This window comes from Heliangelus exortis, chromosome W, assembly GCF_036169615.1.
Source record: "Heliangelus exortis chromosome W, bHelExo1.hap1, whole genome shotgun sequence".
Lineage (NCBI taxonomy): Eukaryota > Metazoa > Chordata > Aves > Apodiformes > Trochilidae > Heliangelus > Heliangelus exortis.
The window spans coordinates 3,117,430-3,144,547 of NC_092453.1; the positions used below are offsets into that span (position 1 = coordinate 3,117,430).

The window sequence follows — 27,118 nt, forward strand, 5'->3', positions numbered from 1 at the left end:
TTGTTCAGAGCCGGTGGTACTGGTCTGCAGGGAGAGGTTGGTGAAGACGACGAAGCCGCAGAAGCTGAGGGTTAAAGGCATCATCTGCGAAGCCTACAGGCTCCTGGAGGTGATCAACAGGATGATGGAGCTGGGCTTTTCCCAGCAGTGTATGGCAGGAGGACCAGAGACAAGGAGCAGGAGTAGAAACATAAAGAGCTTGGGGTTAAGGATTCCCTCGTACAGCCACTTTAGTTTAGGGGCTGCTTTTATCTTCGCAGCCTTCCGTGGGGCCGGGGGCGGCATCGGGGGTTGCTCTCCGCGGCAGCCGGGGGTGCCGCCAGCCGCGGTTTCCGCCCCATCATTTTCCGGTGTTTCGACTTCCTCCAGGGGTGGTGCCGACGGAGTTGCGCTCGGCGCTGTCCCGGGCTCCCCCCCCTCGGGGTGCGGCGCCGACGGAGCTACACTCGGCGCCCTCCCGGGCTCCTCCCCTTCGAAGGGGGGTGCCGAGGGGGTTACTGTGGGCATTTCCTTCAGGGGAAATACCTCGGTTTTTCGTAATGGGGCCGCGGCGGTGGCCGTTGCCACTTCTACTTCGGCTTTCAAGCAGGCTAATAGATTGCAAACGGTTCGCCAGGTGTTGTCCGCACCAACAATGTCACCGTTGGCCTCCTTATAGTAGAAACTTGCCAGCACGTTGTACGTCTCCCCCCACAGGTCCCAGGCCGTTTCGGGACTCGGGTAGCGGAGGTTTTCCTGCGTTTCCGCCTGGGTTGTAATCTGATCGGCAACGGCGGTGCCGGTAGGTTTGCTCACATAAGAGCCCATCGTCAGATTTACTGATAACGGTGTTGAAGAGAAGAAAAAGTTTCTCTTACCCGAATTTTTCGGGGTATCGGACGGTCTGTAAAGAAGGGTCACTTTCGGACAAAACGCTCGGGGAGACAGTTTAGACCGAAATTAATGCTCGCATTCTCCACCAGATGTTGCGTGGGATGAGTCTCGCCGTGGGAGTCAGTCGAGCTAGTGCTGGCTCGGACGGTATCAGGAGCTAACTTTGATCCGTCCGGCTCTGGAATTCTGCCCGGAAACCACACCTACCGAACCCGGGCATGCGTGCCTGGGCTAGCCCCAGCTGGGCACAGGCGGGGGGGGCACTGTCCGGGCACTTGCTGCCTACATAGTCCTCTGGAGAACTTGGGGAACTTCTTTCTATATGACAAATTTATCCAGAATAGTTACTTCCAGAAGTAAATATTCATTCTGAAATCAGAGGCATTTTGAAAAGTGTAACTTGTGTGTCTACAAAATCAAACCCTTCTCAAAGCAGAATAGAACTTCCATAGAATTATCACCAGTAATTCATTTAATAGCTTAATTTATTAAACACAGTATGTAAAATCTACATTGTTCTTTCAGTATTCATGTTTACACACAGGAGGATTTTTTTAAAAAAATTTTTAACCATGGCGTGACAAGAATTTCCCATGGCCTACCTTCCTATGGTAGATACAAATATTAAACATTAAGATAATACCTGGCTCATTTAACTCTCTTTTCATTGCCTTCCCTTTTCTTTTTCCCTCCAGGCCTGGCACAAACAAACAGGCTTGTATTACAGAAGTAATTTTTAAACAGTTACAAGGTGATATGAACTTCTGGAAACAGGGAGAACTCCTAGAGAGGTCTACAATTCTTCATTTGACAAGAAGTTCATATGTGAAAGGTCAATCTTTTTTGAATACTGACTTGCAAAAATAACTTGAGTGCCATCACCTAAAAAGTACTGATACACATGGCACCGTTTGTGAGAATTCAGTTAATTGTGGGATATCTATTAGTGCTAGGTAAAGGTATTGTGCAAATCTTCAGATGCAATTTCACCTCACTTTTCAGCTGCTGGCACTGTACAAAGGGAAAAATAGGTATTAGCTACCTTTTTAAAAGCATCAGAGCTACTTAAACTACCTGCAAACTACAGTTAATGTACATGTAAGCTTGTCATGCATCAAAAGCCAAATTTTAACAATATGTGAAAGGCCAATGTATTTTTCTTTAACCAGATCCTTGAATTTTGACAGCCTATGCAGAGTTCAGATGGTACCTTTATTCTGACAGCATTATCACATCATACCACATACAGTATATCTGCATTATCCTAAGATACAACTCTCCAGTATTCATACATTACCCTTTATTATATATCAACTAACCTATATATTTGGGTTCTTTGTTGTGATTTTTTTTATTACAGAGAAAATGTTAGAATTATATAACTATTCTTTATGGTATTCAAATAAATCTAAATTCCTGTTTTTTTTACGAGGATGGAATATGTCCACCTGTTTGTTCACTCTAATAGCTCTTGCAATTCCTGTTTGAAGGATATGGCACATGCTGTGAAATACACTAGCCACCAATAAAATAAAAAGCCTCAAAACACAATTAAAATGTATGTAAACTAAAAGTAATTAAAATTGACAAATAAGGAATGTGGTTTATTAAGGCTGTGCTTCAGAAAAAGTATGTTTAGGGTTAACTAGCCTTCATGAAGGCACAGAATGGGAAGAGGTAAGCACAGCTGTCTGTAGAAGTTATGTGCAACCACTAGTGAGGTATGCATGCACACAAACACAATTTAGAACTGCACATCTGATCTTTGTAACAAACTGAACATAGTTAAAAGGAAATACTGTGACTTTTTAATGGCCACAGTTTTACTTCATTATGAAACACATGGCAAATATTACTATATGTAAAATTCATTACTTGAATAAATTAAATATTTTAAAGAAAGTGCTTCACAGATCTAAACCCTGCATGGTTGTACTGTCTGGTCTAGAAGCATTTTGTAGGCATCATAGGAGCATTTCACACAAAACTGATAATGTCATTCACGTAAATAAGAAAGAGGACATTTCCACAGACATTTCTGATGTTTTTATACTTTCAAGTAGTTGAGTTCTTACGGCCACTGTATTCTGTAGCAAATGTGTGCTACAGTAGTATGAGTTCATGGATTCCTTTAGCAGTAAAGACCCATTTCAAAGGGCACGTGGTCTTTTCGGGTCGATCTGTTTACTGGCCTGTTCCTCTTCTTGTAGAGCTGCCCGGAAAGATTTCACTTTATCTTTAATGAAAAAGAGAGAATGAGTACTGATGTGCCTGTGTTCAATGCAGATCTTGAAACTTAGTCCTGATGCTCCACATCCTGGCCCTAATGCACAACAAAGAACATTTCTCCACAAAAATAGGTAATGCTACAAACTAAAAGAGAACTGAGATAAGCTTAAATTCAATACTCACCATACAAGTTGCTTAGCAACTTAGTCCCTTCTTAGATACTACTCCTGTCTCTAAGCAGGATAGGTTTGGAAACTGCACAATTGCATTGTGCAGCTCAAGAGGTTGAAGAAATTGTATAGTCTCTGGAAGTGAGGTCAGGCTTTGCAAGAAGATTACAGAATTGTGGTTTGTGTATGCAGGGAGAAGAAACAAAAGGCCAAAGTTCGAATAGATGTTGGCCAGTGTTGTGTCAGAAAACAAGAAAGTCTTTTAAAAGTACATTAATAGCAAGAGAAGGTCTAAAAAAAAATTGGACTGATACTTACTGAAAATGGTCACCTGACTAAATAGTGATGAAGAAAAAGCAGAGGCATTCAATTCTTTTTTTTTCTTCAGTCTTTAATAATACTGTCAGACCTTGGGGCTGCCTGGTCCTCTGAGTTGGAGGAACTTGCTATGGCAGGGAGATTGGACTAGATGATCTCCAGAGGTCCCTTCCAACCACGAACATGCTATGATTTTGTGATTCTGTGAACACAAGTGTGGGAACAGTAACTTTCCATTTGTGGACACTGAAATCATAATAGACCAGCTGTATCACCTGAATGTTCACAAGCCCATGAGGCCTGATAGGATTCATCCCAGAGTACTGCAGGAGCTAGCAGATGTTATGGCAGGACCCCTCTCAATCATCTACCAAAGGTCTTTGGAGTCTGGGGAGGTCTCTGCTGACTGTATGCTATCCATGTTTTTACAATCTACAAGAAGGGCATGAGGGAAGAGCCAGGAAACTACAGACCTCTTAATCTAACCTCAGTTCCTGGAAAAATTATGGAGCAGATCATACTGAGCACTACTGAAAGGCATTTAAAGAACAATGCAATCATCAGGCACAGTTAACATGGGTTCATAAAAGGAATGTCCTGTTTAACTAATTTGATGTCCTTCTATGAAAAGGTAATTGGCCTAGTGAATGAAGGGAATATGGTGGATGTAGATTTTCTGGATTTTAGTAAGGCTTTTGATACTGTCCACAGTATCCTTCTGGGCAAGATGTCCGAATGTGACATCACAGAATAGAATCATAGAATCATCTAGGTTGGAAAAGACACTTGAGATCATCGAGTTCAAATGTTAACCTAGCACTGCTAAGTCCATCACTAAACCATGTCCCTAAACCCCACATCTATATGTCTTTTATATACCTCCAGGAATAGTGACTCCACCACTTCCCTGGGCAGCCTGTTCCTGTGCCTGACAAACCTTTCAGTCAATAAATTTTTCCTAATATCCAATCTAAACCTCCCCTGGTGCAACTTGAAGCCATTTCTTCTTTGCACAGGCCCATCTCTCTAGCCTGTTCATTTCCCTCTGAATGGTATTCCCTCTAGAGTATCAACCACACCACTCAGCTTGGTGCCATCCACAAACTTGCTGAGGTGCACTCAATACCACTGTCCATCTCTCCAACAAAGATATTAAATAATACTGGTCCCCAATACGGATGCCTGAAGGACACCACTCATCACTGGTTGCCATCTCCATTGAGCCATTGACTGCAATACTCTGGAGTGTGAACATCCAGACAATTCTTTATCCACTGAGTGGTCCACATGTCAAGTCCATGTCTCTCCATTTTAGAGACAAGGATGTTGTTTGGGACAACTTTTCTATGAACGTGAAAAGCATTTGTGAATACATTTTTGAAGTAAATTATAAATGCATCATTCATTTGTTTCATCATAACTAGAACAAACATGGGAGAAATCTGAGAAAGGAAGCATGGCATTCTTTCATATTTCTATTCCTTCTCCATCCTCCCCACCCACAAATAATATGCTCAAGAGTGGGAAGAATGAAACCAAAATGATAGCATAAAAAAGTGACAGGAATATGAGCATAATTATGAGCATAATACAGGAGTTATTGGGAGAAAGAATCTTTAACTTAACTGTTCTTCCCTCCTGTAAAGCCATACATGTATCATACTGCCTGTAAAAATGCCAAGATCTGTTGTATATCCTTTACCTCCACTATATTGTTTCAAAAGCAGTATCTAATAAGTTTTGGAAGATCAGGGAGTCACCTAAACTATTTTTTCACTTCTGGTGTCTCAAATTGTCTTTTCTTGAAAAAGAAGCCATCATCCATAAGAAGCAAAGGGATGCACATCTATTTCTTTGCTAAAATACACTGGTGCCGATACATGTTTACAAGACAAGTAGGCCACATCAAATGTGCTTGATGCATTCTTCTAACTTACAGCAGATACTCAGACTGAGTAAAAAGTAAGATTTTATCTTATAAGGAGTTTTCTAACACAGATTAAAAAAAACAACAAAAGAACCCACCCTTGAACTTTTAACAGTATAGCATGTCTGCTATCCAAATAGTTCCTACTACTTTTTCCTCATTGCTTTAACTTTTTTTTTTCTATGGTTCTTTTGGATTTTATTTTTTCTTCCTTTATTGTAAGAAAAGAATAAACAGCCAACCAAACAAAAAAGTTGCAGGATCAAGTTTATATTTCCTGGAGGTAAAGGAGAGACTTTTCCTTTCAAGTAGGATGAACTGAACACCAATGTGAATAAATGTTCCTTCCACAGGACAGCATAAGGTAATAAAAGACCCCAAAAAATAACCACACTCCTCATTGTTACTTCAAGTCTCCATGGCATATGAAAAGGAACACAAAAGTGATTAAAACCAATCTACCTCTAAGTTCCGTTAGAATATCAATTTTTTGCTCAAGAATTGCTTCAAGTTGGGTAGCGTAAGAATCCACATCATAGTCTACTTCTTCTGTCATCTCAAGAAGAGCTTTTTCATCTTCCAGCCATCTAATAGATTCCTAGATAGAAGTTAAAAAAAAAACAACAAAAAAACCCACAACTAAATAAATTAGCAAAGTTTCAAGATAAGGAGCTGATTACTTCTTTTCTCAAGATGACTACAATTTACTGTCGAGTCACCTCACTATTACATATTTCAGTCCTAAAATGAATCCTTATTTCTAAAATTCAGCAAAATTGTATGTTTTCTACATAGGTTCTTAACTCCAGTGGCGATACCAACAACAGATAAACCCCAGCTACCCCAGTTCTCTTCAAATTCAGATCAGGTGGTTGTAAAACTAAGAAACTCAGAACTTTGTCATGATTATAGTCCCCTTAGGCAGGTATCAAACTTTGAATCCAAGCTTCAATTTTAAGTATGGGCTGGTTGCCACTGACTTTAATTACAGTGTCATTACTATTAGTCAAGGAGCCAAGGTAATTCTGCCCATAATCAAAACCAGTTTTAAAAGAAGTTATATAAAAGAGCTATTTTAAGCTCTCTATTGCATGATCTAACTCCCCAGATAGATAAGAGTACTGTAAAAGTTGGTTAAAGCAGCTCTTAGGCATCTTTCCACAGGAGAACTGATCCCATTGGAAATACTTTGATTTGAAAAAAAAAAAAAAAAAGCAGCTAACTTCTAGGAATTCTGGGCCTGAAATACTAAAATTAAGTCTTTCCCCCTGTGATCAGTACTCCAAGTAATATTGAAAGCATAGTCCAAACCCCACATGTTTTGTTGGCTTTCAGGACAGATGGAGCTCACATTGGGATAGGATTCATCTCATCTAATATAAATTTATAATTCCAAGAAACAAAGGAAGACCAACACCTCTAGAACACAATTCATTCAGTTCGTCATTTTTAGACATTTTTGTTAGCATAAGATGCTTTGTATCCCAGAATCAACAGCTTCCAGCAGAAAGCTGACAGAAAACAACTTGTGTGTGTTACAGCTTGTACATTTTGTATTGGTGCAGCCCATCTCCAGCCATGGCATAAACAAGCCATGCAGCAAACTAAATGAGCTGAGGCTTGAACACATTTCCTTCTAATGACTGCTGTGAGGAGCAATAATATGGAGTATAAGGCCAGATGGACACACAGGTGCAGTAACATCTTAAACTATCCCTCAGACGCTCCTTGTATGACTTATTCTCCAGGCCGCTTACCAGCTTGGTAGCTCTCCTTTGGACATGTTCCAACACCTCAATTGGCCTTGGCCCATCAATCCAGCCTGTCCAGGTCCCTCTGTAGAGCCTTCTTACCCTCAAGCAGATCAACACTACCATTCAATTTAGTGTTGTCCGCAAGCTTACTGAGGGTGCACTCAATCCCCTCGTTCAATATTAAACAAGACTGGCCCCAAAACTGAGCCTGAAGGGACACCATTGGTGACTGGTCGCCAACTAGATTTGACCCCATTAATCACAACTCTCTGGGCATGACCAGCCCAGCCAGCTTTTTACCCAGTGAAGAGTACACCTGTCTATGCCATGATTCACCAGCTTCTCCAGGAGAATGCTGTTGGAAATATATGTTTCTTATGGATCTAAGTATCTCAGAGGAAGATGTCACAGAATGATATTTAGAGGAGATACTTAGAGGGAGATGATCAAATGGAAACGGTGCTGATAGAAACACTACTGTATAGAGACATTACTATTAATTGCCAGCTTTGGCATAGGAATATTGGCATAGATTAGACACTGAAATTGAAAATTTCAAGACCAATCTGAAAAAACAGCCACTAATGCTGGAGAAGGACTAACACAGAAAATATAGCAAATAGTTATAATATTAAAAAGAAAAGAGCAACTTTTCTTGCAATTAATGTAGTCTATTTAGGAATGTTGAGAAGGAAAATTTTACTAAATTTCTGGAATGGCAGAAAAATACGCTTCTCTTTCATTATGTAGACAAAGATAAATGGTTATGAGATCTAAACATCTGTTCTTATTTGTTTGCTACAATGGGCTTAGCAAAATAAAAAGATTTATAAATCCCTGACAGCAGTGGAATGACCAGATTATATCCTACATCTTCAAGAGCTTGCACTTTCATTGAGAAAACCTGAATTCCTGGATTAGGATAAAATAGAGCTTCATCTTTTACCTGGAAGATAGCCCTGTGGTCTTCTACTACTTGCTCTTCCATTTCTACCATTTGTGACACAGCTTCATGGAAAGTAAACAACTGTGGAGAAACTTCCTCTTCCTAAAAACAATAGTTAAGTCTGTTAGTCTGGAAAGAACTGTGGCTGCAGGAAACGTATTGAATGTGATCCATCTCAACACAGAACATGAAAAGAAGTATGCAGAAAGCAGAACCTATTAAAAGTAGAATTTAATACTCCTAACAAGAAAAGCTCCAGAAATGTGTGCAGAGGGCAATAAATTAAAAACGTTCACAGAGTTAAATTTAATTCATATTTAATTTTTCCAGTCACTAATCCTAGTGAATACTGTAAAACAGAATATTCCACAAGAAAAAAAACCCAAACAAGCTAAAGTAGTGGAAGGAGGAAGTCACAAGGAAAGAATAATAATTTCTATAAAGGTTTTAACACCTACAGAAAACTTGTTTTCCATCAGGGTTTTTTGTTGTGTATGCGACAAAAGACAGACAACAATTTTCAAAAAAGAAAACAGAAATTACATTTAATACATTTCAGGAAATCAAAATTAAATTAATCCTTTGGAAAAAAAAGTGGATTAAATGTAAAAAAAGTGGATTAAATGTAAAGTGAAAAATGTAAAAAAGTATGGAGTGATTTATACATTAGAAGAATGCACAACATGGATTTACAAACTGGGGCAAACAGGATTTCTTTAGACATAAATAGTTAACAATCGAAGGGCAAAGTGCCAGGTAGGCTGTAATTAATGTTTTGGCAAGACAGTATGGTTCCTCATACTATGCCTTTAAAATCTTTTAAAAAACACATTGTAAAGCTTAATTGAATGACACGAACAATGAAAAAAGTATTATATGAAATGATATCCATCTGGAAGGACTGTCCAGTGGGAATCTTTAGGAACCAGTAGCATGTTCTTATAGAGTCCTGAAAGAAGAGTCAGTTACTAAAATGAGAAATACAGCAAACACCACAAATAGGTGTTTGAGAAGGCAGTGTCTTGAGAAAAATAAATTAGGGTAGTAAGGATTTTTCTGTCTTTCATCAGCATTTTCACAAACCAAGTTTTAATCCCTGTTGAACATTTAAGGAACCAGGAATAGAGCTGATAATCTGCAATGAGGGAAAAATGTCCTTTAGAAGATACCTCTCAGTCCCAGCTATCCACTCATTCACCCCAGAAAGGCATTCTGGGAACATTTGGCTCTCTCCCAAACATCAGAATGTTGGGAAGCAGAATGATGGGTAGCCAGATTTCTAAATGCAGAGAAAGGCAAACTCACTTGAAATAGGTGTTGCATGCATCAAAAGTAATGGTCAAAAACACAGGAGTGTGAAATAAAATGGACACATTTCCCAGGCTATTTCTAACTACCTAATAAGAAATTAAACTATACTGGAAAAAATGCACACAAGAGCCTAGAGCAGCCACTGTATTTATCAGCTTCACTTTGCATATAATGCTGTAAACCACTCACATTTTGTTCACAAAGCAGTTTGAGATCATCTCTCTGAGGAGAGCTCCCCACACCCCACTGGGTCTCTAAGTCATCCATCTGATTAGGAGCATTGTGTATAATGGGACGGATATCTCCTGAAGCACTAGGATCAACCATCAGCTCCTTCACCCTACAATCAGAAAATATTAAAGTTGTAAATTAATAACTTCCTGTGCAAAAGGGTAAAAACCTAAAATAAAGCCCTAGGGGTTTATGTGCAATTTAATTCATTTAAACAGGATGGATGATGATGTCAGCTGCACAAATTTAATGTACTTTCAGTGACAAAAACATGTTAGTCCAACTCCTAAAAAACATGTATCACTGAATTTCAACTATTTTTAGGTGGATTACAGTCCATCTATAAGAGACAAGAAACAGTCTTCCATCTGCAAGAGACGTTTTTTGATTGAAATGTTAGGAAAGCTAAAGCCTTAATAGAATTAAATCTGACCAGAGATGTCAAGGGCAACAATAAAATTTTCCATAGTTATGTCAGTAATAAAAGGAAGACTAGGGAAAATATGGGCCCTCTATGGAAGGAAATGGGAGACCTGGTTACCTGGGATATGAAGAAGGCTGAGGTATGCAATGACTTTTTTGCCTCAGTCTTAAATGGCAAGTGCTCAAGTCACACCACCCACGTCACAGAAGGCAAAGGCAGGGACTGGCAGAATGGAGAATCACCCGCGGTAGTAGTAGATCAGGTTTGAGACCATCTAAGGAACCTGATAGCACACAAGTTCGTGGGACCTGAGATGTACCCACAAATCTCAGGCAAACTGGCAGATGAAGTTGCTAAACCACTATCCATCACAACTGAGAAGTTGTGGCAGGCTGGTGAAGTTCCCACTAACTGAAAAAGGGCAAATATAACCAACATTTTTTAAAAGGGAAAAAAGGAAGCCCCAGGGAACTACAGGTTAGTCAGTGCCACCTCTGTGCCTGGCAAGATAATGAAGCAGATTCCCCTGGAAACTATTCTAAGGCACATGGAAAATGTGGAGGTGATTGGAGACAGCCAACATGGTTTCACTAAGGGGAAATCGTGCTTGATAAATTTGATGGCCTTTTATGATGCTATAGCATTGGTAGATAAGGGAAGAGGAACTGATCTCATCTATCTGGACTTGTGCAAAATATCTGACATCATCCCACATGACATCCTTGTTTCTAAATTAGAGAGAAATTGACTTGACAGATGGACCACTCAGTGGATAAAGAATTGTCTGGATGTTCACACTCCAGAGTATTGCAGTCAATGGCTCAATGGAGATGGCAACCAGTGATGAGTGGTGTCCTTCAGGCATCCGTATTGGGGACCAGTATTATTTAATATCTTTGTTGGAGAGATGGACAGTGGTATTGAGTGCACCTCAGCAAGTTTGTGGATGGCACCAAGCTGAGTGGTGTGGTTGATACTCTAGAGGGAATACCATTCAGAGGGAAATGAACAGGCTAGAGAGATGGGCCTGTGCAAAACTCATGAAGTTCAACAAGGCCAAGTGCAAGGTTCTACACCCAAACATGGACACAATCTGGAGGATGAGTGGACTGAGAGCACCCCGGAAGAGAAGAACTTGGGGGTACTGGTGGATGAAAAACTGAATATGAGCCAATAAAGTGCTCCTGCAGCCCAGAAAGCCAACTGCATCCTGGGCTGCATCAAAAAATCCTGAGGGCCACAAAAATGATCAGGGAACTGGAACACCTCTCCTATGAAGACAGGCTGAGGGAGCTGGGGTTGTTTAGCTTGGAGAAAAGAAGGCTCCAGGGAGACCTAATAATGACCTTCCAGTACCTGAAGGGGGCCTACAGGAAGGCTGGAGATGGACTGTTTGCAAGGGCCTGGAGTGATAGGACAAGAGGCAATGGTTTTAAATTAGAGAAAAGTAGATTTAGATTGGATGTTCAGAAAAAGTTCTTTACCATAAGGGTAGTGGAAAAACAGAACAAGTTGCCCAGGGAGGTAGTTGAGGCTTCATCACTGGAGATGTCCAAGGTAAGGCGTGATGAGTCTGAGCAAACTGATCTAGTTGAGGATGTCCCTGCTTACTGCAGGGGGGTTGGACTAGATGACCATTAGAGGTCCCTTCCAACCCAAATTATTCTATGATTCTATGAAAAGAAGCATGGCCAAGACGTCGAGGGAGGTGATTCTGCCCAGTCTTATGAGACCCCACCTGGAGTACTGTGTCCACTTCTGGAGTCCCCAATGTAAGAAGGACATGGACCAGTTGGAGTGAGTCCAAGAGAGAGACACAAAGATGATCAGAGGACTGGAGCACCTCCCTGTGAAGACAGGCTGAGAGAGATGTGGTTGGTTCATCCTGGAGAAGAGAAGGCTCTGGGAAGACCTTACAGTGGCCTTCCAGTACCTGAAGGAGGCCTACAGGAAAGCTGAGGAGGGACTTTTTACAAAGGCATATAGTGACAGGATAAGGGATAATGGTTTCAAACTGGAAGAGGATAGTTTTAGACTAGATATTAGGAAGAAAATTGTTCCTGTGAGGGTGGTGAGACACTGGCACAGCTTGCTCAGAGAAGTTGTGGATGCCCCCTCCCTGAAAGTGTTCAAGGCCAGGTTGCATAGGGCTTTGAGGAACCTCATCTAGTGGAAGGTGTCCCTGCCCATGCAGAGGGGTTGGAACTAGATGATCTTTAAAGGTCCCTTCCAACCCAAACCATTCTATGAAATCTTACTACTCATTAACTGTCAAGAGGGCAAAAATCAACAAACCCTCAATATTAACTCATCACTAATGAATAATATTTGAAAGAAAAGTTCATTCAGCATCATAAACCTGGCCATTTTTCTTTTTCTTTGCATACAACTCTGCTTTAAAAAAAATTAGTGTATCAGTACTCCACTAGATGTCATAAGCAAATCCATCAAAAATTCTGAGGAAAATAATAATTTGCATCAAGCTATTCCAGAGATTGAATAGATCCCTTAATTAAAATAATTTCAAAGGTGAAAATATCTTATTAAAATGTTAGGCTCTTGCAGCATGAAAATAGTTTAAAAGATTGAGAATTATTCTGTCAAATAAAAGCCCATTTAACAGAACATTATGAAAAAGACGCATAGAAGTATGCAAGTATAGAAAGTTTTAGAACAAATACTTTATTTTTAAGAGGAATTTTTTTTCAAGTAGCACATATTTACTGCAATGTAAACTCTATTTCATTCATCTTTGAAGTGATAAAAAGTTTTTAAAATATGTATGTATTAGAATTGCTTTATTTTTTAATTAGACATATTCAAATCCCCTAAGCACAGATGTGTCATATTTGGTCCACTAAATGTACAAAGGTGACATCACCATTTTGCTCTTAAATGTATGAGAAAACTAGCAAGCCTGGATACAGAGTGTGAATGTTTAAGGAGGGTGAACAAAATAGTGGGAAGATTATTACAGACCATGCAGAACCATCACCTGCCAAACAAAAAAAATCAACAAAGTATGTGTGACTCAAGGCAAGGGGACTAATGAAGGATTGGTCTGTAAAAGTAAATTGCCAAAAAGAAAACTTCAAAGTTTTAAAATAAAAGATTAAATAAAATCTCTATTTTAAAGATTCTATGTATAGATTGAAGTAGACCTGGTGACTGAAGAAGAAAAGTCGTCATACTCATAGGAAGGAGAGAGATCGGAGCGACTGCCACTACCCTGTGAGAAGGGAATGTCCGAAGGACTAATTCCAAATTCTTTTACTCTGCAGCAGCAAAATACAGCAGCAAATGAAAAGAAAATATTCTCATAAACACAGTTAAAATGAAAATTCATTGTTTAGCATTACTCTTCAATATTTTAAGGATAAATTACTTTTATATTAAAACACAAGTAAGAGTTAAAATATTTAAACCTCCTGCAAATAGTTACAGATCACTAACAAAATTGAAGAAAACCAGTGCTGCTAATTTGCAGGAGACTATAATAGTAATGTTTTCAGAAGAGCAATTACATATTTCAGTTCATGCAGTTAATAAAGTTTGTTCTATATCAAACATTACATCAAACTGCTCCTTTTAACTTATCAAACCTCTGCAATACTTTTAGTTCTTTACTGCCCCCTATCTTATACTGCACAGACACTGGTGTTCAGCACCTAAAATATAACTGCACTTTTAAAATGATATATTGCTAGAAAAAAATAAAAGAAACCACATGAAGCAACTTTACAATGAACTTTACAACTTTACTCCATAACAACATACTTATTTAACAAGGGGATGAAACAGCTTCAGCATAATAGTTTAGTATACTAGAAGTAGGTTTTAAATTTAATTTGCAGTGTCTTTTTCTGAAGTCACTTCAGCAGTGTGTATTCTATAAGGGATAGAAAGATCCAATGAATACTGATGAATGTGCCATGTCCTTTATGTTACTGTAAGCAGGGGAGTAGATGCCCCCTTCTCACCAGGAAGGAGATCACATAGAATGGTCCAAGCCAGGTAGATTTGTTACTAATTCCCTTGATCCAAACAGAAAGACATTCGGATACCGAGAAGAGCGAGTGGTGAGCTTCCCTAGCAGCCCTTTATGCCCAATTAGCAACTGGTCAGGGGTGCCTAGCCAAGCAGAAGACGTGGTTCTGCCCTATCTTTCACTAGGGCAAGCAGGCCACTAGGTGGTAGCCTCTTCTAGTAAAATCAGGCTTTCTGATGGATAGCCCAAGAGCTTGTTTGCCTCCTTTGTTCTTTGCAGCAAAGAGAGGGGGGGGGGGGGGGGGCAGGTCCCAGGGTCTCAGGTCTGATTGCAGGCAAACGCAGGACCCCATCTCCACAGACATTAAACTAAGGAGAACTGCAGCTGAGAAAGGCTTCTTTCACACTCACTAAAGAGACAAACACTTTCGGAGAGCAGTACAGGTCTCCAAAGTGCTGCATCAGCTTCTGGAGGCACAAATTTCTCTATACTAATTATAATATCACTGCTGAATTAACTGACTCTTTACTTAGGGCTCTCAGATATTTGCCTGAAGTTGGAAAATATAAAATTTGGGTCACAGCAACTGCAGACTTCTAATAAAAATAAACTAGTTGAAACAGAAAGTTATATATCATACATAAAAGAAACAGGCTGGCAACTGAATGCAATTTCACCAGGGGGATGAAAAATTGCACTGCAGAAAGGTATTTCAGCTAACACTTCAGGGAATCATGAAAACCAACTACCCTTAATGCAAGAGATAATGTCTCCAGAGCAAGGGCAAGACTAATAGGGGCATTTCCCATATTCTTTGCAATTCACACAATATCCATCTCTGGATAATAGCTTGAATCCAGTTTCTATTGATTCTCTTGTAATGGTTGCAAAAAGTGACAAAATTAAATGTGATCAGTAATCAGTATTTTGGTTTTAATCTTATTAAGAAATGCAAGTATGCTAAAATTATTAAAATAGTTAAAAAAATTATACATCATAGAACAACAATATTCCAAACATTAGTGATCAACAGCTAGTATAGCCATAAGCAACAACTTTTTCTATACCTATTTGCGTATCTCAGTGTATTTAGAGTGTTTTCACATGATGCCATCCCTGGAGAAATTGTAGCGATCTGGAGAAAAAAAGCCATGCATTAATAAATTGCTTTGTATAGATGAAAAGCTAGATGAATTCCAATAATGTTATTTTTTAAAAATCTCCACTTTCATTTGAGATGTTCTACAAAGACTGTCTACTACGTATAGCTGTCCTAATACGTCATCTCAAGAGAGATGTTAAGTCAGAGCTTCAATTTAATTTTTTTAACCATACCTGAAAAATTAAGAATTCATAGAAATTTAATTCAATTTCCCCATCCCACAGTCTTTATAACATAATATGTAAATGCAAAACACTAATTGAAAAAAGACTCCTCAAAAAGGGAAATATGCAACTCAGAAGAAAGTAAACCTAACATATTATGCAAGCAGTTACCAGATTACATATATATATATCTTTGTAGGCTGTTCTCCATTCAAGCAAACTGTATACTTATTTGCGATATCTATTTCAGCCGCAACCCAAAACTGTACTTAATAATATTAAAGATTAGCAAATAATATTAAAGATTAGCAAATAATATAAAAGATAAGCATGTATGTAACTATTTTCCTAAGTAAAGATTTTTTTTCCTGAACTGGATATTGTGAAGGATCAGCTCTCAGGACCTGTATTCTGGGAAGTGGTGTGAAACACCACTGTAAGCCCTCCAAAAAAACAAAAGGACTGCCAGACAAAGGACTGCCTGGCACATATGTAAATAACGACCTGCATATGGCCTAAGGTATGCATATGGAGATAACGATAGAGATAAGGATTGAGGAGTAGGGGGAGGTCTGCTCCAGTTGTTCAATCTGATATATCTCAACAAGGATTACTCATTGTTGTGAAACAACTTTTTAAGGAAACAAGCCTAAAAAAGGAGGAGCTGTGGTGGTGGGTTTTGGGAGCTTCACAGACATCAACTCTCCCCCATTGGTTGGCCAAACGCTGGATCCAGGACCTGTGATTTTCTGTTATCTGTCTCTAACTTTTCTTCTCCTACTATCTCACTTTCTCTTTCCTAAAACCATTAAGTAACATAATGCTTACCACATTTTTTTTCCAAGGTTGTGCAGCTTGCACATACATGTATTATGACTTTTATGATCAAAATAATCAGCCTTTATGATTGTGAAGCCTCAGCATATATAATAATTGAAGTATCAGCTTATGAGTTATTCCTTCCATAGTTCTAATTAAATCTTATGTTATTATTAAATCTAATTTAAACTTATTAAATTATTAATTATTATATTATTTAATTAATTATTAAATTATTAAATATTAAATTAAATCTTATTAAATCTTATGTTCAATAAAGTTGTGTAATGGCACCTGTTATTGTGTTATCTTTACTTTGTCTTTGTGGGATCCAACAAGAACCTCCACTTTACCAACCTTTGGAAGGTAACAGATGTTATCTGTAAATGATACTTCATAGCTAACTTATTATCAAACATATCTGGAATCTATATTGGGCAAACAGGGCATAGCACGGCAGAAGTGTGTAGTGCAGCAGCTTGTACAGCAGTATGCACAGGCAGAGCATGCTGAGAAGATGTGTGAGCAAGGTGCAGTCCCCCTCTCTGGCTCAAGAGAAGAACTCAACTAGTGCTCATCACCTACCAGAAGAGGACCTAGCAATGGTTTCCACTCAGCAGAAAGCCATCACCAGAAGGATTGTGGCAACCTAGACAGAGCTGCCACTTAAATACAAAGCTGTCCAGGTCTCCAGCTGCAGAGGGGAGCAGAGACAACATCTGTGTACGGTGTGACCAGGTGAATGATCTGCTCAGCCTGATGGCAGAGTTGAAAGTGGAAAGGTTAAAGAGTATCAGGGAGTGTGAGAGGAAGATAGGTTGGTGGAGCAACACCCTACCATCCTGAGACAAAGGAAGCAGATGGATTCGGGAAGTGGTGAAGATAATGTGAGTGATAGAGAAGGAATGTGCAAATGAAGTCACTTTGCTTAACAATGAGAATGGAAAATCACTGGAAAACAGTGGGAAAACACCAAGAGAGGTTGGAGTGGGAGGACCCTGGGAAAGGGTCAATAAACCCTCATTTCAATAAACTTTTGTCTCAGCAAGGAAAAGCTACTGAGTCCGTGAATCAATATGCCACAGATGGAGGGTCCACAAGAAGCAGAAGATCCCCTACCCTCTTGCCACCAGGCAGAAGGAGGGGACCTAAGAGATGGGGGAGAATGGAAACAGGTCCCTGCTCAGGGCAGCAGGCGTATCCCCTTCCAGCCTCCCCCACTTTCCCAACAGATATGGAGTTGGAACTAGTTCCAATGAACCTTTAAGGTTCATTTCAACCCAAACCATTTTATGATTCTGTTCTTCTCCTACAGTGGGTGGATCTTCCTGCCTTTGCAGGAAGTCCCTGCTTTTGCCTTCTGTGAATTGGGTGGTGTGGCTAGAGCCCTTGCCAGTGAAAACTAAAGCCAAAAAGTAATTGAGTACCTCAGCTTTCTCCATATCCCATGTAACCAGGTCTCCTGTTTCCTTCTGGAGAGAGCCCACATTTTCCCTAGTCTTCCCTTTACCACTGATGTGCCTGTAGAAGCTTTTCTTATTATCCTTGATATCCCTGGCCAGCTTAAATCTATCAGAGCTTTAGCTTTCTTAAACTGATCCCTGGTTGCTTAGACAACTTCTTTGTACTCCACCCAGGCTACTTGTCCTTGCTTTCACCTTCTGTCGACTTTCTTTTTACATCTAAGTGTGTCCAGGAGCTACTGGCCCATCCATGAAGGCCTCCTGGCATTCTTGCATGACTTCCTCTTTGTTATGATTCTGTGATTCTATTCTAAATGCAGGAGCTCAATTCAAACAATCCTAAAGATGCACTGTGGGTTTCTTTTCTTTCCCTCCTTCCTTTCAACTATAATTCAGAGTAAGTCATAAACAACCAAGGGCTTTTTTCCCCACATCTTGATATCTTAAGAAAAAACATTGCTGATTAAATGTTTTTTAAAATTGACATGTGAACAAACATTAAAACCAGGATGTCACAAGTGGTCCTAGTATTGAGAAACTGCATGAAGAAGTAACAGGAAAAAAGAGATTGAAAGAGTTTTCTTATTCTTAAACTGACTGTAGTTATGTGAATGAGAAAATAAAAATATTTCCACTCACTTTCAGATAGGATTTTTTCCTTAATTTAGAACCATATTGAATTTAAAAGGAAGGAATGCAAGCTTTACCATAAATTAAACACCCATATATCATCAATTATTCTCAATGGCATTGTCATGCATTTAAATAGGAAAAAATATTACATCAACTCTATGAGAAGAGTAATAAATAAATAAAAAAAAGAAGATAGCTTGTTAGCACTTTACAAGTGGTAAGGGTGAGAACTTCATGAAACATTCAAATGTTAATCCTTCTACATACAGAGCAATTCCCAACAAGTTAACTTTCCAAACTTTCTTTAGCAGTTTGGATACATCGGCTAGAGATGCAAAGCTTAGCTTCTCATCCTGAATAGGATTTATGAAGTTATGTCTCAGTGGAAAGAAATAAATCCTGTGTTTTCATTAGAAAAAAACTGCAGAAGAAAAGATTAATCAAAAATACTATCTTAATACTGTGAAAAATAGAGGTTTAAAATTGTAGTTTATTGTTTTGTTGAGTGTATCTTTCAGTTTAACAATGTTTGCTTGGGCTGTTTGTTTGGGCTGTATGTTTGGGCGTGCTTGTGGGGAAGAGGGGGCCGACCGCGGGAGCCCGCAAAATGTGAAACCGTCAACAGAGCGAAGCCCGGGAAACGGGAACCAATGGTGGGGAAGCCCACGGGATGGGAACCAATGATAAACTGATGGGAGACTGAGGGGAAGGGCTTTTATGAAAAGTATAAAAGGGACGGTTTTACATTATTGAAGGTGTGAGCCGGTTGCTGGAGCTGTGTCTCCCCGGCCGCCCAGCGCGCTGCTTTACTTATATAGCTCTCACGTTCTCAATAAAAAGTTTTACTAAACATCGAGTAAGCATTTTTAACAATACCATTTTCAAATTAGAACCATACCTAACATCTGAAGAAATTACTAGGCTGACCTAACATGATTTTCGTGCTGTGGTCTGCAGATTTCTGTGGCCTCTAGACTAAATCTAAGAAGCATGTGAAAAGTAACCAAAGCAAATATTAACTTTCTCCATAGCAACAACCCTCATGGTGCTGTTTTATATTGGCAGCTAAAAAGGTGTTGGTAACACACCAGTGTTTTGGCTACTGCTGAACAGTGCTGGCACAGCATGAAGGCTGTTTCACCAACATCCCCCCTGCAACCCAAAGGCCTTTAGGCTGGGGGTGGGCAAGAACCTGACTGACCAAAGGGATATTCCCTACCATGAGGGCTGCTCAGCAATCAAAACTAAGAGAAAGAAGCTATGCATGTGTGCGCCTGTGTGTGTGGCTTCATTATTATAACATTTGTCTTCTGGAGCAACCACTATACCAACTGAAACCCATCTTCCTGGGAAATGGCTAGACATTGCCCACTGATGGGAAGCAGAGAATAAATCTTTTGTTTTCCTTTCCTTCCATGCACAGCCTTTACTTCTGTTTAATTAAACTGCCTTTATCTTGACTCATGATTCTTTTTCCATCTTGTTTTCTTCCTCCCCATCCTGCTGAGGAGGGGAGTGATAGAGCAACTTGGTGTGCACCTGTTGTTCAGCTAAGGTTAAACCACCACAGCTAACAAGCCTAACAGTCTGCATTCACTGTAGTGAGTTTGCATTTCCATAAGGGGAAATGTTAAGGATGCACAAATGAAACCACTGGATGTCTGTGCTTTTATCCATCCTTTCTACAAGCTGACAGAAGAATTAATTTTCAGATTGTTGTAAATGCACATTTATACAGTACACAACTATTCATCCCATCTATCCCAACTACTTCTCCACACAACAGCATAGAGCATATTCTGATCTCTTTGAAACAAATTGTCTTGGGTTAGTGTAGTGGTCTTTTGGAAGCAGAAGGGGCACAGGGGTGGCTCCTTTGAGAAGCTGCTGGAAGCTCCCCTGGTTCCAATCCTGGCCTCTGCCCAGGTACAAGCAGATATGGGAAGCTGGATGCACCTCCGTGAGTAACATATTCAAGAAAGGGAAAACAAAACTGCAAAAATATAAAAAAAAGGACCTGCAGAGTAGAGTAGTGTAAGAGAACAGGAGAGGAGAAGGCCTGCGTGGGATAGAGGAGTGTTGTGAATTCCCTGGTTACTGCCTGACCCTGAAAAAGAACAAAGAGCTGTAAATAACCTAGGGAATTTGCCATCTGGACAATGTTATGTCCTGGTACCAGGTGCCTCCAGTGGGAACAGGTAGATAAGGTTTTATATTAGTAGAAAGAGCACTTTGAGGTGCAAACTGTAGATCAATCAATAGATATCGGGATACTATATAAGTGTAGCAAACCACACAATAAAAGATTCTGATTGTGCACAGCAATCGGTGTTCGTGCTGTCATGTCTTCCATAAGAGGATGAAGTGAGAGTGAAATGCCATAGAAAAGACACCAAGGTCAGTGAAGAAGGAGGGGGAAAGGTGGCCAAGGAGAGATTTCCCCACAGCCCATGGTGAGATGGCAGGCTGTCGCTCTGCAACCTATGGAAGAGCACAGTGGAGCAGTCCTTGAAGGACCGCACTGAGGTAAATACGGATTTGTAGCCCATGAAGTGTCACAGGCGGCCAGACATGAAGCAGCAGCCTGTGTGGGATCACAAAGAGGGGCAGATGTGGATCTGCAGCCATGGGGGACCCTACACCAGAGGAGGTGACTGTTCCTGAAGCAGACCGCGACTCTGTGGGTAGCCCACACTAGAGCAGTCTGTTCCTGAGGGACTGCACCTGGTGGGAGGGAATCATGTCAGAGGGGTTCATGGACTCTCTCCCATGAGAGAGACCCCACGTCAGAACGGAGAAAGGCTGTGAGGAGTCTTCCCTCTGAGGAGGAAAGAGCAGCAGAAACGTGTGGTGGAGTGACCCTAAACCCTCACTTGTCCCCCTGTGCTGCTGAGGGGAAGGCAGGAGCGAAGCAACTGAAATGCCCCTCTACTAGACACAGATATTGCTTTGCTAGGCCTTTTGTAGAATTAAGTTTAAGAATGTGCTTTGAGTCATGACACTAATTACAATATTTAAATTAACTGGTGGTAGTGAGGTATGTAGGAGGTGAGGAAGTGTAATCAGAAGAGCAGAAGACACTGGTAAGACGAAATCCTTCTGTAGTTGCACCATCCCTTGGAATGGGACTGATAAGGAAAGTAACATCTGGACAGACTGAGTTTCGGGTACATAAGGATAATGAGGACAAAACAAAGGATGGACTGAGCTTGTGTAAAGACTGAGTTCAACTAGCAGGCACAGTAAGATTAGGCTTCCACTAGAGGAAGTAAATGACCCCCAGAGAGACTGATTTTGGAAATAACCGCCAGATACCAGAGACCGCACCATAGTCTTTAACAAGTATGATGTAACCATTGGTATGTTTATGCTAATGAATAGGTATCTCATGTTATAAAAACCACTTGAGGCTTTTGTCTTATGGACCACACATGGTGGAGAAATCCCCCGTGATTCCCCAGTGCTGCTTAGAAAGCATACCGACTTACCAGTGACAAAGTGCTGTTGAGGTGAATTTCTTTGTTTCACAATTCAGGTTCAGGAAGAAGGGAGAAGTGGGAGGGAGAAATGTATTTAGATCTGGTTGTGTTTTCTTTCTCCTGATAGATTTAATTAGGTTTTTTTCCTTTCCCAAGTTGAACCTGTCTGTTTCTTGCCTGTTACCATAATTGGGGAATGAAAACCTCACTATCCTGGTCTCGATTAATGAGGTGGATTTTCTCCTCCCTGTCCCATGGTGGGGGGTGAGCAAGTGGATGCCTGGTTGATACCAACTGGGCCTAAACCATCACACCAATTCTAAATTTGTTTTTGTCATTTCAAGATTGTAACTCACCACTATACTTCCAGTCAACTTCTTCTTTTCCAAAATTATGATTCAGTCTTCTCATGTAATTAAGACATTACTTATAACAAACAAACAAAACCTCAAGCTATAAGTGCTTCTAGCTAGAGAACTAGAACAAGCAATAAAAAAGGTTAATAACAAGTGATGAGAGCAAGTAATTGGAAATGTTACTGCTGAAAGACTCACTCCAAATATCATGTCAGTTAATGTATAAACTTAAGTCTAACACATTACCAGTAGCAAGTGACCAATTCTAAACATAAGATGCTAAATTCCCAGGTTTTTTTCTCTTTCTAATCGTTAAAACATACAGTTAACTAAACAAACTTACCATACAGGTACGGGAGTTTTCTCCTATGAATGAATCTCTCAGCACCTGAGTAAGTTTACTTGCTCTGAATGGTGTATGAGGCTTATTTCGGCCTAAGGCTCTAATGCACTCCTGAAAGAACAAGCAAGTTTATATTTATTCAATCCATGTTAAAGAAAAATACATAATACAAATGCATCTCAAAATCAGAAAAGATATGCCTTATCTATGCTGCTGTCCTCTAAAATATCATTAAAATTTAGTATTAAAGCTTGAATTCAAGAAGTGTTAGGCTTTTACCTCTTGTTTAGTTCAGTAGAGAGATAGGAACTTAAAAAGTACTTAGGAACCTAAAAGTCTTCTGAACCTCATTTAAAATATTTACATGTATTATGTCCCACAACAAATTAAGTGTTGATGATAAATCTCCAGATTAACCACTATTTCTGATTATGATCTGGAAAAGCCTGAATGACCCACAGCTTCTGCCAGCAGAAGTGTGGACAGTGACTCACGTTAACTCCATCAGTTAAAAGCAGTAGCTTTGATTCTGGTTCTACCACCACCTTTCTTTACAGCTCAGAAGAAAACACTGGTGGCCAAACTTTCTGAAAGCTTCCACAGGTCATAAATCTAGTAAGAACAGCTCAGTACTGATGTACTCAGTACTGGAAGTCGCTTAAAATGTAAGTCATTCCCTGTTTTAAAATAGTCTTCCTTTGAAAAAACAGGGATAATTTCTCTTTCACTCACAAGGGCATGGGACTAAACTAATATTTGCAATTGGTTGGAGAGTTCCAGAGAGGAATACTATACAGAAGTAAATATTAAGAAATTACTATAGAAGTTACATCAGCAACCAAGATTCCACTAATCTAAATATTACTTCTGCCCACTCAGAGTTTTAACATAATCTAATTAATTACTTCTTATATAAAGAAAGTTTAAATTTCAATTTCGATTTTGTTGTCATGTTTTGATCATTAATTCCCATTTCTGGCTTTTCCTTAATACTTTGTGTACAGATATCTCTTCAGGTTCAAGGCTTCCTCGGTACAGTTTTCACTCATCTTGATATAGACTGCCATGATATACAACAGAAAAAACATAAAAGGCAGTTTTTAGCTAAAGTGATTATTTAAAAATTCACCAGCTGAATTTTATAGAATGGACACAGCTAAGATAATCTGAAAGACTGAAGCTTGTTGAATGTGAATCTCACATGCAAATGCTAAAAAGGACTCAAATACTTATAGGTGAACAAGGCAGTGCATTCCTTGAAATTTTTTAATTGGTTTTGTACATTACTACTATACTTAGGTAAGAAGAAAAGCAAATTAGACAGGAATGGGTTTTCAATGACACATTACAAACTAACAAGAGTAACAAATGTGTATGTTGAATTACTGATATGGCAACCAACAAGTTTATTTGACATACTGTAATGATAAACTAATGATACTGTAATGATTTTGAGTTTGCTCACTTTTGAAAAATTAGAATTGGATTTTCTCCTTAATACTAAAAGGATCATAGGAGGACACTGCCAGCTTCTACATTAATGGAGCTTTTAACTACTTCTGCTTTTCATCACAGCACAGAAAAAGAGGTAACAAAATGATAACACTGCTTCCATGTAGGGACATTACAGAAATAATTTCCTGTACCAAAAATCTGAACAGGTTAAGACAGCAATGACATCCACATGCAAATAGCAAATCTTACATTAGGACCAAAAACCACTCCTCAGAACATACTAGTTTAATTCAAACTTGACAATAACTTCAAGGGTATGAATACAGATGGAAGAAAGATGTGTGATTTTGGGGGGAGATGGAAAACTAACGTTACCGAGAAACATTTACATCTTCTTGTACCACTGTTTAGATCTCTGCAAGACCTCTGCTTATTTTTATTTCCCTTTCCCCATAAAATTTATATCACAACCACGAGTACAGCAGCAGAGCTTTTCACCACAATTAAAAAAAAAAAGTTGTATGATAATAATCCACGTATATTACACGGGTGCACTGAAGGCACGAGCCAGCACAGAATCAGCAATTAAACTAAAAAATACAAAACCAAATCAACTTTATTCAAGTATATTAGGAAACAACTGATAATGTAAACACAATATTCTTTGCATTATTTATTTTGATACTAAATCAAAACAGGTCAGGTTTGGAACTGCTGCTTCCAATTTTTCAACATGACATACAATTTTGTAATAACACATTACAATTTTGTGGCATTTTGCAAGATCTGCTTAGAGTCCAATACAATTCTTCTCCCAAGTTTATATTGGGATAAAAAAAGTAAGCACAGTGATTTTCGGGTTTAGATTCTTTATATAAAACCACAGTGCTGATGCAGAAAGTAGTAAACCTAAGAAAAATTAACTAATCTCAGAGTTCTAGGACATTCAAAACTAGTTTCCCTAATTGAGACAAAAAATTACTTTCGCTATTTAGACTGAACCTTTGAACATTATTAAAACAAATAAAAACAACAAAAAGACCCTCAACTGAATATTTACAGAATTTCTTAGTTCTCTTAATGTGTTCTGGATTAGTGTCTGAAAATCTGCAAAGTGATTGTATCAGACAATTTGCTATAAAGAGTAGTGAAAAATGTATTCCAACTTTCAAGGTTTATTTTAATTGTTTTGTTAATTCTTTCCAGATATAGTACTGTTGTGTTGTTTCCTTATTTAGTTAATTAACACTGGCACATAATCTGCTATAAAGGTAGCTTTTCCTTTTTTTTTTTAATCTTTTCTTTAAAAAAAAAAATATATATATATATATATACACATATATACATACACTGAGATCAGTAAGAATATTTTCACAGTTAGTATTTCAGACCTCAAGTACCAAAGTAAGTCATGTCTCCTCCCATTTTAGGTGTATACCAGAAAAGTGATCAAATTCAACTACTGGGGATTTTGTGGTTTTGTTTCTGTTTTAGTTTTTTTTAAAACTACATGAAAAATAAAACCTCGGTGTTTCTGCAGTGTTTCTTCTTGGCAATTACCAAGTGTTTTTTCAGGCACTTATAATGAAAGGTTGAATAAAGACTCAATAGTCCATGCAGGCTATTGAGCAGGTATCCTTTATTGCAGCACTGGGCCCACAGGGGATCACTCCTCCTACTGTGCCTGCCAGTAGCATTCCAATACATAGCTGTTATGCAGATACAATATACATATTCATGGATTTCCAAGAAACTATTAACATATTCATAACTCTTCCAAGAACTCATTAACATACGATGCCACTTGTTCCTACATGTGCGTTACAGCCTCCTGATGGTCTCCAAGCCTTAGGGTGGTTGTTTCTTCATCACCCTCCTCTTCATCACCATGACCAGTTGCAACACTTTTCTTCATTATCTAGCCTTATGAAACCCTAGAACTAGTTCTACCTAGCTTTGTTGCTTCTGTCTACTTTAGCATCCTTGAGGCCTCCTGTTTTCTGTTCTGAGAGACAGACTCGCTATGGTAACCACATTCCATTCTATAATATGCACCCACTCTATTACTCTACCTATGTTGGTTAACTAGTAAGTTTTCATTATATTCCCTTAAACTACTGCTTCAAAAGGAAAAAAATCAATATATTATTTTACCCGTCACATCAGTAGACAATGTCGACAAGCAAAGCCTGCAAAAACACTCACTTTAATAGTCATTGCTATTATATTTAGAAAGTTTCCACCTACTCAAAGGTAATGGAAATATTTCAGTTACCTTGAGTGCTAAAAGGCTCTTGTTAATTTCAGCACCTTCCAGTCGTGTCTGTCTATCTGCACTGGAAGTATCTGCTCCTCTTTCATTGCCAGCCAAATCAATCAGAGAAAATTTACCATGCAATTTCCCTTTACTTCTCAGAATAATCTGAAACACTGCATGGCTTCGAGATGAGTGTGCATTTGCAGATGTCTGGCCAGATGTCCTTTAGCAAAAAGAAAGGAAGGAAGGAAATATGAACAGGTGAAGGACCAAACATGTTAAACACACTACCCTCAGAACAACATTTTTCTCAGGGCAGAGTCCCGTATTTACTGTAATAATTTGATTGTATATAGGTTTACTTATACTATTTTTTCAGTTCCTCAAACAAAAATGGTAGATTAGTAACATTTTACCTGCAAGAATAATCAGATATCCAAAGATTTCAGACCATCAGAGATTACATGTAAAATTCTGCCAATGGCATTGTTATCTGATCAGGCAGCAGTCTATGCACAAGGCTAATTTTAAAAACATTTAAGATGAATCTTGACAAAAAAAAATACTTTTGTTACTAAATATCAAGGCCATTTAGAACTAAAGAATCTGACAGTATTCCAGATTATAAATTATGTGAATTTAAGTCAGTAAAATGTTTAGTTATATAAAGCATGCAATTCACATCCTGTAGAAAAATCAATATGTATTTCTCTATAGCAGAGACTCTAAGACTGGCAGATTCCTTACTTGCAGCTAACATTATAAAAAATACCACAGCATATTAAAAAGCCATAACTATGAAGATAGAAAAAAAAT

The 27,118-nt window shown here is 38.9% G+C and overlaps 1 protein-coding gene across 1 annotated transcript in view; it reads right to left on the bottom strand.

Moving 5' to 3' along the window:
* Positions 1-1,340: 1,340 nt before the first annotated feature.
* LOC139789264 (kinesin-like protein KIF2A) overlaps positions 1,341-27,118 on the bottom strand; it is an 88,651-nt gene continuing 62,873 nt past the window's right edge. The window contains exons 14-21 of the mRNA XM_071729761.1: positions 26,321-26,525; positions 22,591-22,701; positions 15,239-15,306; positions 13,345-13,458; positions 9,718-9,868; positions 8,218-8,319; positions 5,980-6,115; positions 1,341-3,109 (exon numbers count right to left, since the gene is read on the bottom strand). Of these exons, the coding sequence (XP_071585862.1) occupies positions 3,024-3,109; positions 5,980-6,115; positions 8,218-8,319; positions 9,718-9,868; positions 13,345-13,458; positions 15,239-15,306; positions 22,591-22,701; positions 26,321-26,525 (973 nt within the window). The 3' untranslated portion in view covers positions 1,341-3,023. The remainder of the gene's footprint in view (positions 3,110-5,979; positions 6,116-8,217; positions 8,320-9,717; positions 9,869-13,344; positions 13,459-15,238; positions 15,307-22,590; positions 22,702-26,320; positions 26,526-27,118) is intronic.